At 45.1% G+C, this 14,286-nt stretch overlaps 1 protein-coding gene across 16 annotated transcripts in view; it reads left to right on the plus strand.

The window, feature by feature from the left end:
• Positions 1-14,286, plus strand: part of myo18ab (myosin XVIIIA b) — a 299,468-nt gene that overhangs the window by 169,902 nt on the left and 115,280 nt on the right. For all 16 annotated transcript variants that reach the window (XM_070857110.1, XM_070857122.1, XM_070857108.1 and 13 more), the window contains 4 exons: positions 9,924-10,014; positions 11,534-11,726; positions 12,066-12,152; positions 13,775-13,916. In XM_070857110.1, coding sequence (XP_070713211.1) covers positions 9,924-10,014; positions 11,534-11,726; positions 12,066-12,152; positions 13,775-13,916 — 513 coding nt within the window. The remainder of the gene's footprint in view (positions 1-9,923; positions 10,015-11,533; positions 11,727-12,065; positions 12,153-13,774; positions 13,917-14,286) is intronic.

The raw sequence follows: 14,286 nt of genomic DNA on the forward strand, positions 1-14,286 counted from the left end.
GGTTGACTGATGAAGAAAGGTTGAGTAGGTTGGACCTCTACTCATTGGAATTCAGAAGAATGAGAGGTGATCATATCGAAACGTATAAGATTATGAGGGGCCTTGACAAGGTGGATGCAGAGAGAATGTATCCACTGATGGGGGAGACTAGAACTAGAGAATCTTAGAATAAGGAGCCGCCCATTTAAAACAGAGATGAGGTGAAATTTCTTAGGGTTGTAAATCTGTGGAATTCGTTGCCTCATAGAGATCTGTGGAAGCTGGGACATTGAATAAATTTAAGACAGAAATAGACAGTTTCTTAAACAATAAGGGGTGATGGGGAGCAAGCAGGGAAGTGGAGCTGAGTCCATGATCAGATCAGCCATGATCTTATTGAATGGCGGAGCGGGCTCAAGGGGCCGTATGGCCTATTCCTGTTCCTATTTCTTATGTTCTACCTCGGCGTTACCTTGGCTTAATTACTCAGCTGAAAGATGGCACCTCTGACAATCTAGTACCTTTTTTTGTTTTTAGTACTGCACTGAAACATCAGTCTAGATGATTTACTGAAGTCTGGATTGGGACTTGAAGCCACATCTTTAGACTTGGGTGGAAGTGCTTCCAAGTGAGCCAAGCTAAAACTACACTCAGCTAAAGTTGCCCAAATTCTTGTCATTTTTGGAATCCATTCTGCAGACATTTATATTATGTTTATATTTCTAACAATTTCAGAATGTCTTCAGTATTCCAGCATATTAAATTTGTCCATATTCTTCCCGGTGGATATGCAAAGGCCAGAATCCTGCCCCAGGATCGTTCCTTCTGGAGTTGCCTAAGAATTTATCCTTGGCTCCCTCCTATTCCTCATCGGGTTCCGTATGTACCCAGTTCTACATTTCCACCATATCTCTTGACACCTCTACTGCCTCTGTTGTCGGCTTGTTTGTCTGACAATCCAATACTGAATGAGCTGCAATTTCCTTCAGTTAAACATTGGGAACAACAAAGCCCTTGATTTCGGCTCCCATCACGAACTCTGTTCCATCACCACCAATTCCATCCCGCTTCCTAGCCATTCCCTCAGGCTAAACCAGCCTGTTCACAACCTCGGTGTCCTATTTGACCCAGGGCTGAGCTTCAGACCCCATAACCTTGCCTTCACCAAGACTTCACACAGCAAGCGCTCTATTTGGAACTCCTACATGGCAGGTGAGCCTCAGGTGGGCAGAGGAAACGTTTCAAGGACACCCTCAAAGCCTCCTTGATGAAGTGCAACACCCCCACCGGCACCTGGGAATCCCTGTCCCAAGACCGCCCAAAATGGAGGAAAAGCATCCGGGAGGGCGCTGAGCACCCAGAGTCTCATCGCCGAGAGCATGCGGAGGACAAGTGCAGGCAGCGGAAGGAGCGTGCGGCAAACCAGACTCTCCACCCACCCGTTCCTTCAACGACTGTTTGTCCCACCTGTGACGGAGACTGTAATTCCCGCATTGGACTGTACAGTCACCTGAGAACTCATTTTTGGAGTGGAAGCAAGTCTTCCTCTATTTCGAGGGACTGCCTGTGATGATGATGAAGCCTGCTGTGTCCTTACACACTACAGCAAATCAATGCGAGGCACATACTGGAGACAAGGTCACTCTGTGACCTGTACCTTTATTCACAGGACCAAGAAGTGATGACCTTGCAGGGGACCTCCCTTTATATACCTGGATGACCAGGTGAGGAGTGTCTCCCACAAGTTCACCCCCTGTGGTCAAGGTGTGCATTTCTTAGGTGTGTACAGTGTACAGTGTTGTTACATAAAGGTTACAGTTACATGAAGGTTACAAACATGACATCACCTCCCCCCAACGTCTTTGGGTCAAAGATCGAGTCTTTCAGGCGGTCGACGCTCTCTCGTGGAGTGCCGCAGTTGGGGCTCTGTTTGTTGAGCCTTGGCATGCGTCTTTGTCACCTGTGGTGATTCCGGCTCGTCTGGGCTGGCCGCAGGGACTGTGCATGCTGCTGACGATTCTTGTTCTCGTTCATGGGCAGTGGTATGGGCAGCATCTCATGATTTTCCTCAGGTTCCTCAGTGTCTATGCTGAACCTTTTTTTTATTTGGTCCAGATGCTTGCGGCACATCTGTCCATTGTTAAGTCTGACCACTATGACCCTATTCCCCTCTTTACCAATTACAGTATTGGGCCCCACAGCGTGATTAAGAACAAATACAGTGTCATCGATTTCTATACATCTCCCCTTTGAGTTATGGTCGTGGCACTCATTTTGGGACTGGCGCTTGCCCTCAACAATGTCTGACAGGACTAGATGAATGAGGGACAGCCGAGTTTTAAGTGTACGTTTCATGAGTAGTTCCGCTGGCGGGACTCCTGTGAGCGAGTGCGGTCGGGACCTATAGGCCAGCAGGAGGCGCAATAGGCGGCATTGAAGGAAGGGTCTTTGAATCCGGAGCATGCCCTATTTGATGATTTGGATCGCACGTTCCGCCTGGCCATTGGAAGCCGGCTTGAACGGTGCTGTCCTGACATGTTTGATGCCATTACCCGACGTGAACTCCCGGAATTCATAGCTAGTGAAACACGGGCCGTTGTCGCTGACCAGGATGTCCGGCAAGCCGTGGGTCGCAAAGACTGCACGCAGACTCTCGTGCATGAATTCAATATGCTGCACTCGATCCATTTTGAGTACACATCAACAACAATGAGTAACATTTTCCCCATGAACAGACCCGTGTAGTCTGTGTGAATACGTGACCATGGCTTGGTGGGCCAGGGCCACGGGCTGAGTGGGGCCTCCCTGGGAGCATTGCTCAGCTGGACACATGTCGTGCACCTGCGAACACAGTATTCCAGGTCTGCATCAATTCCCGACCACCATACATGCGACCGGGCAATGGCCTTCGTTAGCACAATGCCTGGGTGCTCGCTGTGGAGTTCCCTGATGAATGCCTCCCTGCCCTTTTGGGGCATGACTGTCCGGCTGTCCCATAGTAGGCAGTCGGCTTGGATGGAGAGTTCATCCATCTGTTTGTGAAACGGTCTGACCTCTTCAGGGCATGCTCCGTGTGCGGGCGCCCAATCCCCAGTCAGGACACATTTCTTAATCAGGGATAGGAGGGGATCTCTGTCCAGGTTTTGATCTGGTGGGCTGTGATGGGGGAGCCTGCGCTGTCAAAGGCATCGACAGCCATGACCATCTCAGCACTTTGCTCCGCTGCCCCCTCAGTGGTGGCCAGTGGAAGCCTGCTGAGCGCGTCAACGCAATTTTCGGTGCCTGGCCGGTGCCGTATGGTGTAGTCATAAGCAGCCAGCGTGAGAGCCCATCGCTGTATGCGAGCTGATGCATTGACATTGACAGCTTTGCTGTCGGACAACAGGGATGTTAACGGCTTGTGGTCCGTTTCTAACTCGAACTTTCTGCCAAAAAGATACTAGTGCATCTTTTTCACCCCATAGACACATGCGAGTGCTTCCTTTTCAACCATCCCATACCCACTTTCTGCTTGGGAGAGCGACCTGGAAGCATAAGCCACAGGTTGTAGTTGGCCCTCATCATTACTCTGCTGCAACACGCACCCAACCCCATAGGATGATGCATCACATGTCAAAACCAACTTCTTACAGGAGTTGTACAGGGTCAACAGCTTATTAGAACAAAGTAGGTTCCACGTCCGATTGAAAGCCCGTTCCTGACAGTCCCCCCAAAACCAATCGCAACCCTTACGCAAGAGCACGTGTAGTGGCTCCAACAATGTACTTAAGTTCAGCAGAAAGTTCCCGAAATTGTTCAATAGTCCCAGAAATGAACGCAACACCGATGTGTTGCCTGGGCGCACGACGGATCGCCTCTGTTTTGGATTAGGACTTCACACACTTGGACTTCTTTAGTCGCAGGCCTATCCGGTCCAGTCGGCGTAGCACCTCCTCCAGGTTGTGGAGGTGTTCCTCAATGTCTCGACCCGTGATAAGGATGTCGTCCTGAAATGCGATTGTTCCGGGGATGGATTTGAGCAGGCTTTCCATGTTCCTTTGAAAGATGGTAGCTGCTGAACGAATGCCAAATGGACACCTATTGTAGACAAACAGCCCCTTGTGCGTGGTGATGGTGGTCAGTAATTTGGATTCTTCGGCCAGTTCCTGGGTCATGTAGGCCGAAGTGAGGTCCAACTTGATGAACAGCTTGCCGCCTGCCAGCGTGGCAAAAAGATCCTCCGCTCTCGGAAGCGGGCATTGGTCCTGAAGTGACACTAGGTTGATAGTGGCCTTGTAGTCGCCACAGATCCTGACCGAGCCATCCGTTTTTAGAACAGGGACGATGGGGCTTGCCCAATTGCTGAATTCAACGGGCGAAATTATGCCCTCTCAACAACCTGTCCAACTCACACTCAATTTTCTCCCGCATCACATACGGACGGCACAGCTCTGGCTTTGTGGTGCTCTGGTGTGGCGTCCGGGGTGATGCGTATCCTTACTTTGGTGCCTTTGAAAGTCCTGACACCAGGTTGAAATAGTGACTCAAACTTTTGTAGGACCTGTGAGCATGAACTTTGCTCCACAGATGAAATGGCATGCACATCCCCCACCATTTCCAGTTCATCTCGGCTAGCCAGCTCCTCCCCAAAAGCGCGGGACCATTTCCTGGGACAATCCAGAGTAGCTGCCGGTTCTCTGATCCATTATCTGTGACCACCAACATTGCACTGCCTAGCACTGGGATGATCTCTTTGGTGTACGTCCGTAATTGTATGTCAATGCGTTCTAGTTTGGGTCTGCTAGCTTTGAGTGGCCACAGTTTCTTGAATTATTGGACACTCATAAGTGACTGGCTGGCTCCTGTGTCCAGCTTCATGTGTACCGGAATGCCGTTTAGCAGTACTCTCATCATCATAGGTGGCGTTTTTGTGTATGAGCTGTGCATGTTTGCCACCTGAACCCGCTGAACTTCGGCGTCCATTGCTGTGTCCCAAACATAACCCTGCCTTGCAGATCCCTCTTGTGGTTCATCTGCTTCGTAAACCAGTCTCGCTGCGGGCTTCCTGCACATCCTGGCTAAATGTCCACTTAAGTTACAATTTCTGCAGGTAAATTGTTGAAACTTGCAGGTCTTCGCAGCATGTCTGCCCCCCGCACCTCCAGCATGAGCTAAGATTGTTGTGAACAAAAGAGCTGTTACCAGGCATTCCTCTCTGATTGATTGTCTCTTTGATTATTCTTGAGCACTCTGTTAGTGGGTATCAATGGCCCCATCCCGGGACGTATTGTCCCTTGTGATGGTGTAAATGTCCGTTCAACCTGCCATTGTCTCTGTTGAGGACCCACTCTAGAGTCTGTTACTGCCTGGTTGGTGTCGAATTGCCCTTGCCTGCCTGCGGGGTTCTGAGTCGTGTTTACCATTTTAACTCCCTGCTCCATCGCCACGGGAGCAGAGTTGCGCGCGTATATGATCTTGGTTTCCTCCTCCCCCGCCATGAAGGTTTGAGCCATCAACGGCGCTGCTTCCAAGGTCAAGTCCTTGGTCTCAATTAGCTTCCTAAAAATCCCGGCATGACCAATGCCCTCAATGAAGAAATCCCGTAACATCTCTCCCCTGCAGGCGTCTGTGAACTTAGAGGCTGGCCAAGCGGCGAAGGTCCGCAACGAAGTCCAGTATGCTCTGCCCTTCCTGACGTCGGTGCGTATAGAATCGGTGTCGGGCCATGTGTATACTGCTCGCTAGGTTGCTGAGCTCCTTGAAGGTCTTGTCCGCCGGCTTCTCTGGTGCGAGCAGGTCTTTCATCAGTACGTACGTCTTAGATCCATAGCTGGTCAGTCGATGCGCCCTTCGCTTGTCAGCCAGCCAGTCCTTCATGACAAAGCTCTGCTGGAGCCTCTCAACGAAATCGTCCCAGTCCTCACTAACACAGTACCGTTCCTCCGTGCTACCAGTGGCCATTCTCGTGAGTCGTTGATTCCCGTTTCTCGTCGCCAAATGTTGTGTCCTTACACACTACAGCAAATCAACACGAGGCACATACTGGAGACAGGGTCACTGTGACCTGTACCTTTATTCACAGGACCAAGAAATGCTGACCCTGCGTGGGACCTCCCTTTATATACCTGGATGACCAGGTAAGGAGTGTCTCCCACAAGTTCACCCCCTGTGGTCAAGGTGTGCATTTCTTAGGTGTATACAGTGTACAGTGTTGTTACATGAAGGTTACAGTTACATGAAGGTTACAAACATGACACAGCCTATTTTCGATAACCCCAGAGTCAGCAATTCCAATTGCTCTCCTGGTTGGCCTTCCATCCTTCATCCTGCATAAACTTGAGCTCTGCTGCCCGTAATCTAACCCACACAAAGGTGTCAGCCGTGGCTCAATGGTAGCACTCTCATCTCTGAGTCAGATGGTCGTGGGTTTAAGTCCCACTACAGAAACCAGACTGACATTCCAGTGTAGTACTGAGCTGAGGGAATGCTGCTCTGTCTAAGGTGCCATCTTTCAGGTGAGACATTAAACTGACGACAGCCCCCTCAGATGGATGAAAAAAATCCATGGCATTATATTGAAGAAGAGCAGGGGAGTTCGCCCTGGTGTCCTGGTCAATATTTATCAACCACACCTCAAACAGATTATCTGGTAACTGTGATATTGTTGTTTCTGGGACTTGCTGTGCGCAAATTGGCTGCTGCACTACCTACATTACAGCAGTATTTTTTTAAGTACTAAATTGGCTGTAAAGTGCTTTGGAACAAAGGTAATGAAAGGCAATATGTAAATACAAGTCTTTTTCAAGTCCTGCTCACCCATCACCCCTGTGCTCACTGACCTACATCAACTCATGGTCGACCATGCCTCCATTAAAAAACGTTCATCCTCTTGTTCAAATCCACTCATGGTCTTGACCCTCCAACCCTATCTGTAACCTCTGAGCGCCTTCGTTGCTCTGACTCTGGCCTCTTACACATTCCCCATTTCCTCTGCCCCACCATTGGTTGCAGTGCTTTCAGCAGTCTAGGCCATAAGTTTGGGTATTCCCTCCCCAAATCTCTCTGTCTCTCCACCTATCTTCCTTTATAAAATGGAAAAGAGTGACTAAAGTAAATGTTGGTCCCTTAGAAGATGAGAAGGGGGATTTAATAATGGGAAATGTGGAAATGGCTGAGACCTTAAACAATTATTTTGCTTCGGTCTTCACAGTGGAAGACACAAAAACCATGTCAAAAATTGCTGGTCATGGGAATGTGGAAAGGGAGGACCTTGAGACAATCACTATCACTAGGGTGGTAGTGCTGGACAGGCTAATGGATCTCAAGGTAGACAAGTCCCTGGTCCTGATGAAATGCATCCCAGGGTATTAAAAGAGATGGCGGAAGTTATAGCAGATGCATTCGTTATAATCTACCAAAATTCCCTGGACTCTGGGGAGGTACCATCGGATTGGAAAGCAGCTAATGTAACGCCTCTGTTTAAAAAAGGGGGCAGACAAAACGCAGGTAACTATAGGCCGGTTAGTTTAACGTCTGTAGTGGGGAAAATGCTTGAAGCTATCATTAAGGAAGAAATAGCGGGACATCTAGATAGGAATAGTGCAATCAAGCAGACGCAACATGGATTCATGAAGGGGAAATCATTTTTAACTAATTTACTGGAATTCTTTGAGGATATAACAAGCATGGTGGATAGAGGTGTACCGATGGATGTGGTGTATTTAGATTTCCAAACGGCATTCGATAAGGTGCCACACAAAAGGTTACTGCAGAAGATAAAGCTACGCGGAGTCAGAGGAAATGTATTAGCATGGATCGAGAATTGGCTGGCGAACAGAAAGCAGAGAGTTGGGATAAATGGGTCCTTTTCGGGTTGGAAATCGGTGGTTAGTGGTGTGCCACATGGATCGGTGCTGGGACCACAACTGTTTACAATATACATAGATGACCTGGAAGAGGGGACAGAGTGTAGTGTAACAAAATTTGCAGATGACACAAAGATTAGTGGGAAAGCGGGTTGTGTAGAGGATACAGAGAGGCTGCAAAGAGATTTAGATGGGTTAAGCGAATGGGCTAAGGTTTGGCAGATGGAATACAATGTCGGAAAATGTGAGGTCATCCTCAATAAACAATAAAAGGGAATATTATTTGAATGGGGAGAAATTACAATGTGCTGCGGTGCACAGGGACCTGGGGGTCCTTGTGCATGAATCCCAAAAAGTTAGTTTGCAGGTGCAGCAGGTAATCAGGAAGGCGAATGGAATATTAGCCTTCATTGCGAGAGGGATGGAGTACAAAAGCGGAGAGGTCCTGCTGCAACTGTATAGGGTATTGGTGAGGCCACTCCTGGAGTACTGCATGCAGTTTTGGTCACTTTACTTAAGGAAAGATATACTAGCCTTGGGGGGGGTACAGAGACGATTCACTAGGCTGATTCCGGAGATGAGGGGGTTACCTTATGATGGTAGATTGGGTCTTTACTCGTTGGAGTTCAGAAGGATGAGGGGTGATCTTATAGAAACATTTAAAATAATGAAAGGGATAGACAAGATAGAGGCAGAGAGGTTGTTTCCACTGGTCGGGGAGACTAGAACTAGGGGGCACAGCCTCAAAATACGGGGGAGCCAATTTAAAACCGAGTTGAGAAGGAATTTCTTCTCCCAGAGGGTTGTGAATCTGTGGAATTCTCTGTCCAGGGAAGCAGTTGAGGCTAACTCATTGAATGTATTCAAATCACAGATAGATAGATTTTTAACCAATAAGGTAATTAAAGGTTATGGGGAGCAGGCGGGTAAGTGGAGTTGAGTCCACGGCCAGATCAGCCATGATCTTGTTGAATGGCGGAGCGGGCTCGAGGGGCTAGATGGCCTACTCCTGTTCCTAATTCTTATGTTCTTTAACACCCGCCTTAAAATCTACTTCTCTTCTTAGCTTTCAGTCACCTCTTCCTAGTATCTATCTCTTTGGCTTGATGTCAGTTTTTGTCTGATTACGCTTCTGTGAAACACCTTGTGACATTTTTCTTAAAGGCACAAAATAAATGCAACTTGTTGGGGTTAGTGTGAAGTTGCAATCAGCTCGTGTAATAAGTCTACTTTCTTGTCATTCTGTACTGCAAAGCCATGCTTGCAGAAGTGGTTAATGATGCATGTCTGTGAAATTGCTCCCCACGCTGCCACAATCATGGATTTCATTCGTTAGATTTGCACACCGGGAATTCTTGAGTGCTAATCTTCTGAATGCAACTGAGCCCAACTGATTTATGAATTAATGCAATCACATAGTTACATATGGGTTACAAGTTTGGTAAGGTGAAATCGATTATTAAAAGGAAATTGTCAGTACAAGTAATGATCACTAAAACCAAATTTGTGTGTGTGGATGTGTCTCAATTTACAAATTTTTTTGTAATTTCGTTTCCTAATGACTTTCATTATTATTGTGGAAATAAAATATTTTCTTAAACACAAAACAATACATGATTTGGTCATTTACACCATTTTAACAATAGCTATATTAAATATGCATTCTACATATTGTAACTATTATCAGGAAGTTTGGATATACAGGTCGAACCTTTCTTATCCGGCTCCCTTGGGGTCTGGCCTGTACCGGATAAGGGATTTTGATGTACGAGGGGAGGTCACGTTAAATTGGATAGTTAGTTCAGGTACTGAGCAAGGGGGTATCGGGGCTGGCTGACTTGGGGCTGGGAGTGCGGCAGAGAGATTGGGTTGGCGGTGGGGGGGAGGTGGTGCCAGTAGTTCGTGGGGTCAGGCCAGCGTTTGCAGGAGTCGGCAGCGAGGAAGGACTTCAATTTGTTCATGTCGGAGCAGCCGGGATTGGTGCCGGATAAGGGAGTCCCGGATAAGGAAGGTTCAACCTGTACTTATATTTAAAAAAAAAAGGAACAAGACTGTACATGAACTCGTGTAACTATTATCATTTCTATATGTTTTTAATAGGCCCTAAGATAACAGCAATGGAATGTCTAGAAGGAATGACATCCACTTTATATGGAGAGCTGTTTATGCTGCTAATCTCACTCATTAATAGGTGAAACTTTCATTATTTTCACTCCTCGGATTTGCATATAATAATATATTTGCATAGAAGCGTGTGTTAAATCGACAACTTCTAAAATTCATACAATTCACAGCTGCTTAATCCTCTGAGTATTGAATTTCACTTCTGGCTTTTAAGAAGCTGCACAATTACTGTATGATATCTACAAAATCTTAAAACGAAGTTACAGAAATGTATCTCTGTAACCCCCTCCAGCCTCACAACCTGCCTGTTAATCTCTGTTCCTCTGATGCTAACCTCTTGTTCATTCCCTCTCCCTTCACCTCACCTTTGGTGCTGTGCATTTAGCCGCCTAGACCCCATGCTCTGGAATTACCTGCTTAAGCCACTCTGCTTCTCCCCTTCCATCTCCATTTTTATGACCTTCCTTAAAGCCCATCTCTTTGACTAAACTTTCAGTCATCCTTCCTAATACCAACTTCTTTGGCTCAGCGTCTATTTATTTTCTTATTACAGTGCCTTGTAAAGTGCCTTAGAACATTTTTCTGTGTTAAAGGCTCAATATAATTGCAGCTTGTTGTAAATGTAATGGCCCAGAAAATACCTGGTGGTCCCGGAGGAACGAACACTTCTGCTCCAAGGTCTAGAGGCGCCACCCAGCGCAGAGGCCCACGCATCCCAGGAGCATGCACATATCCTGGGATCACGTGGGCCTGGAGCGCCAATGAAAATGTAATATTCCCTTTGATAGTAATGGTGAGTTCCATTTGTACTTTGAATGGGAATACCCCCAAAATCAAAGAAAACACAATACATAATAGAAATTGAATTAAATTAAATGTTTTAGAATTTTTAATTAACATTTTTTTTAAATATGTTTTAATAGTGTTAAAAATAAACACTGTAATGGACAGGGTTTTTAAATATAAAAATTAGTCATGAAATTTATTTTCTCTATCTTTTAAACCTCTTACGCTAGTAAAAGCAGGCCTTAACAGGCGTAAGAGTTTTAAGGATATTCGTTGGGCAAATAGCCCAAATTTCCGCCCACAAAGGTCCTTCTCCCGGGGATGTGTGCAAAAATTTTTTGACAGATCGCAAGTACCTGGTTTAGGCGCATGCGCAGCGCCTAAACCCGGAACTTGCGGGGCCACTTCGGGCGCGTGCTCACATTGTACGCACGTGGAGAGGCCACAATTTACGGCCCAATATTAGAGACATGAAGGTTCATGGCGAAATGCTTCATTATCAATATCGTCTGAAATAAATGCAACATTTTTGATGAAAAGACTGTGCCCTACATGAATACAGATCTGTTTCTGATTTGATTGTTATGCAAGTCACCGTAGATTTTTTTTTCATCAACTATGTGTTTTACATGCATGGAAGCCCATCATGTTTGAGAGTCTCTAATCAAACCGTAGAGAAATCTATACCTGCATAGTTTCTGTTGTCCAATACTAAAGAAATTCAAATATGTAAAGCCAAGCAATATACTTTGTAATTTTAATAATGTTTGGTGTTTCTAACATTACTCCATTTATATTAGGGCTCTTAAATCCACTCAGCATTCACTTTGTTCAATAATGATAGTGGACACCCCTGGATTTCAGAATCCAAAGAACACATCACATGACAGAGCTGCAACTTTTGAGGAACTCTGCCATAATTACGCACAGGAACGTCTACAGATGCTCTTCTATGAGCGAACATTTCTGAAAGAACTTGATCGATACAAGGAGGTATTCTGTTTGTCATAGGAGCCCTTAACAAACAAAATTAAACACAACGTACTGTATTATAATGGGCTGTGGTCTAATTAATGAACTAAATATCTTCACCTAGTTAGATCGATGAATTTGTATCCGAAGTTCTTGAATTGTATTAAGCCAATCAAGTAGACTCGAGCATTTCTTTTATTATAATACTGATGATCACTGTAATCGCTGAAATTTAGCAGAATAGAAATTTGAACACACTTATTTTATTCATATCTTGCTACATAATAAATCTATACTAATCAACTGACAGTTGTAATTGTAATCGGCTAGACATACTAATATGTCCTCTATCCTCTCTAGGAAAACATAGAGCTTGAATTAGATGATGTAGAATCCAGTTCTTCTTTTTCTGTAGCTGCCATAGATCAAGCCTCTCATCAGGCACTGGTAAGACACAAGGCATGATGATTTAAAAAAATATATATAAATTTGTCATGCTGTTTAATATCAGGTGCCCAAAAATATATTACTGCTGCAATGTACGAGTTAACATTTATCCTGTTTTCAGGGCGTGTGGAAACTGTAAACATGAATGTGTGACCAAAATATGCCTGTAGAAAAATTGTACAATTCCTCCTCTACTGCTTCTGAGTGGCTGGGGAAGGGAATGTGGTTATCAAGGGCACAGAGCTTGTGTTAAGGAACAAAGAAAATGTCGTTGTTCCTCTTAATATTTAGTTGAGGAAATTGTGGCTCATTCAAGACTGTATGTCAGTGGAGAGATAGAGGTAGGTGTCATCTGTGTGCATGTGGAAGCTGACCCAATAATAATGTTACCAAGTGGCAGCATGCAGATAGTGTAGAGGAGACTCCTGAGGTGACTATGTGGGGGTGGGATGAGAATACTTTACTAGAGATGCTCTGGCTACGATCAGCTAAATAAGAGTGGAACCAAGTGTGGGCTGTTCCCCAGAGCTGGATAAGAGCGAAGAGGTGTGGGAGAAGGATGATGTGTTTGAGCATGCCATCTGTGACTTTGATTACGGCAGTTTCAATGCTGTGGGAGGGATGGAAACCTGATTGGAGCGACTCATTAAGAGTATTTCGAGACAGATAGGCAGGAATCTTGAGAGATAACACCATGTTCAAAGACTTTGGAGATGAAAGGGAGGTTTGTGATTGGTAGTTTGCAAGGACAGAGGGGGTGCCAAGAGTGTTTTTTTGAAGGGGCGTGGTTGGGTTGATGGCAGTTTTGGAAGGGAGCGGAACAATGCCTGAAGATAGGAAACCAATTATGATAATAGTTTGCATGAGGACCAGCAGAGGAAGTTGGATGGGAAATATCAGACACATGATCTCATTGTTGGTGACAAAGAAGTTCATGAGCTCCTTGCACTTATTAAAGCTGAAACTGGAGGGGAGAAGGGGTTTAAGGAGGCAATTGATAATGGATTTCCCTTTTATTTGTAGGCAAACTTATTGGGAATTTTTTTTTTTTTGCTTGTAAATGTATAATTGTTTTAAGTTCAAACTGTAGCTTGCTAACTATGTTTATGAAAGTACTGCATTGATTTTTAAAAATCATGCCTTTAACTGCTATTGTCCTTCACATTCTATCAATATACAAAATGAATCAAATTTTGCCCTGATAAGCACCGAGGATTTACAGAAACCAGTCTGGCTTCGTGGTAATGGGAAATACACTTGGATTCACTTACTGAAGTGTATCTTAAATTGTGTGGTTAAATAATTGATAAATAGCTACCATTAAGTCTGATACAATCAAGATGTTTATTTTTAAAATCATCTGCTATTCGTATTACTATTGATAGTGTTTTTTTGAAATAGTGGTGTCTGTGTATACATGTCTCTGATGCATTAAAATGTACTTTGTACTCGTCATTGCTCCTGATGAGTCAGAGATTGCTTTTTCTCGTCTAGAATTGAGTTTCTCCGCTGCAACATTATTAAATGAATGAAAACCTTGTATGGATCACAAAGTTAAGTAGAAATGTTGCTAGGAGAACACATTTCAGAAGTAATGCATTACTTTACATTTCTCCTGGTAGGTTCGAACTTTGGCTAGAACAGATGAAGCAAGAGGGCTATTTTGGCTGCTGGATGAAGAAGCTCTGCAACCTGACGGAAATGAAGACACGCTTCTAGAACGACTGTTTACATACTATGACCGTCAAGATGGAGATAAGAATGGTGAAGTACCATAATTAAAATCTAAGCAGTGAAGTAGAACAAATAATAATTTGGAATGTGTGCCAGTAAATATCTGACCAGTATATACTGCGGTGAATTTTTTTTCTTTTAGTACAGGTACAATGTGCGGAATCCTCCGGACCGAGTCCGTGCCGGATTTTGGGTTTTTCTGGATATCAGACAAGAAAATCAATAGTCTGAAATCCTTGACCGAATCCGTGCCAGATTTCAGGTTTTGCTAGATTTCCGATCTCTCCACTCGCACTGGTGCTCAGGCTATCCGGAGCTGAGGGGAAGGATTTCTGACCCCAGTGATGGCTCAAGCCCTCCAGTTAGGGTCAGTGAGCCCGGTGGCTGGTCATCGATGAGC

Source organism: Pristiophorus japonicus, chromosome 16 (assembly GCF_044704955.1).
Source record: "Pristiophorus japonicus isolate sPriJap1 chromosome 16, sPriJap1.hap1, whole genome shotgun sequence".
Lineage (NCBI taxonomy): Eukaryota > Metazoa > Chordata > Chondrichthyes > Pristiophoridae > Pristiophorus > Pristiophorus japonicus.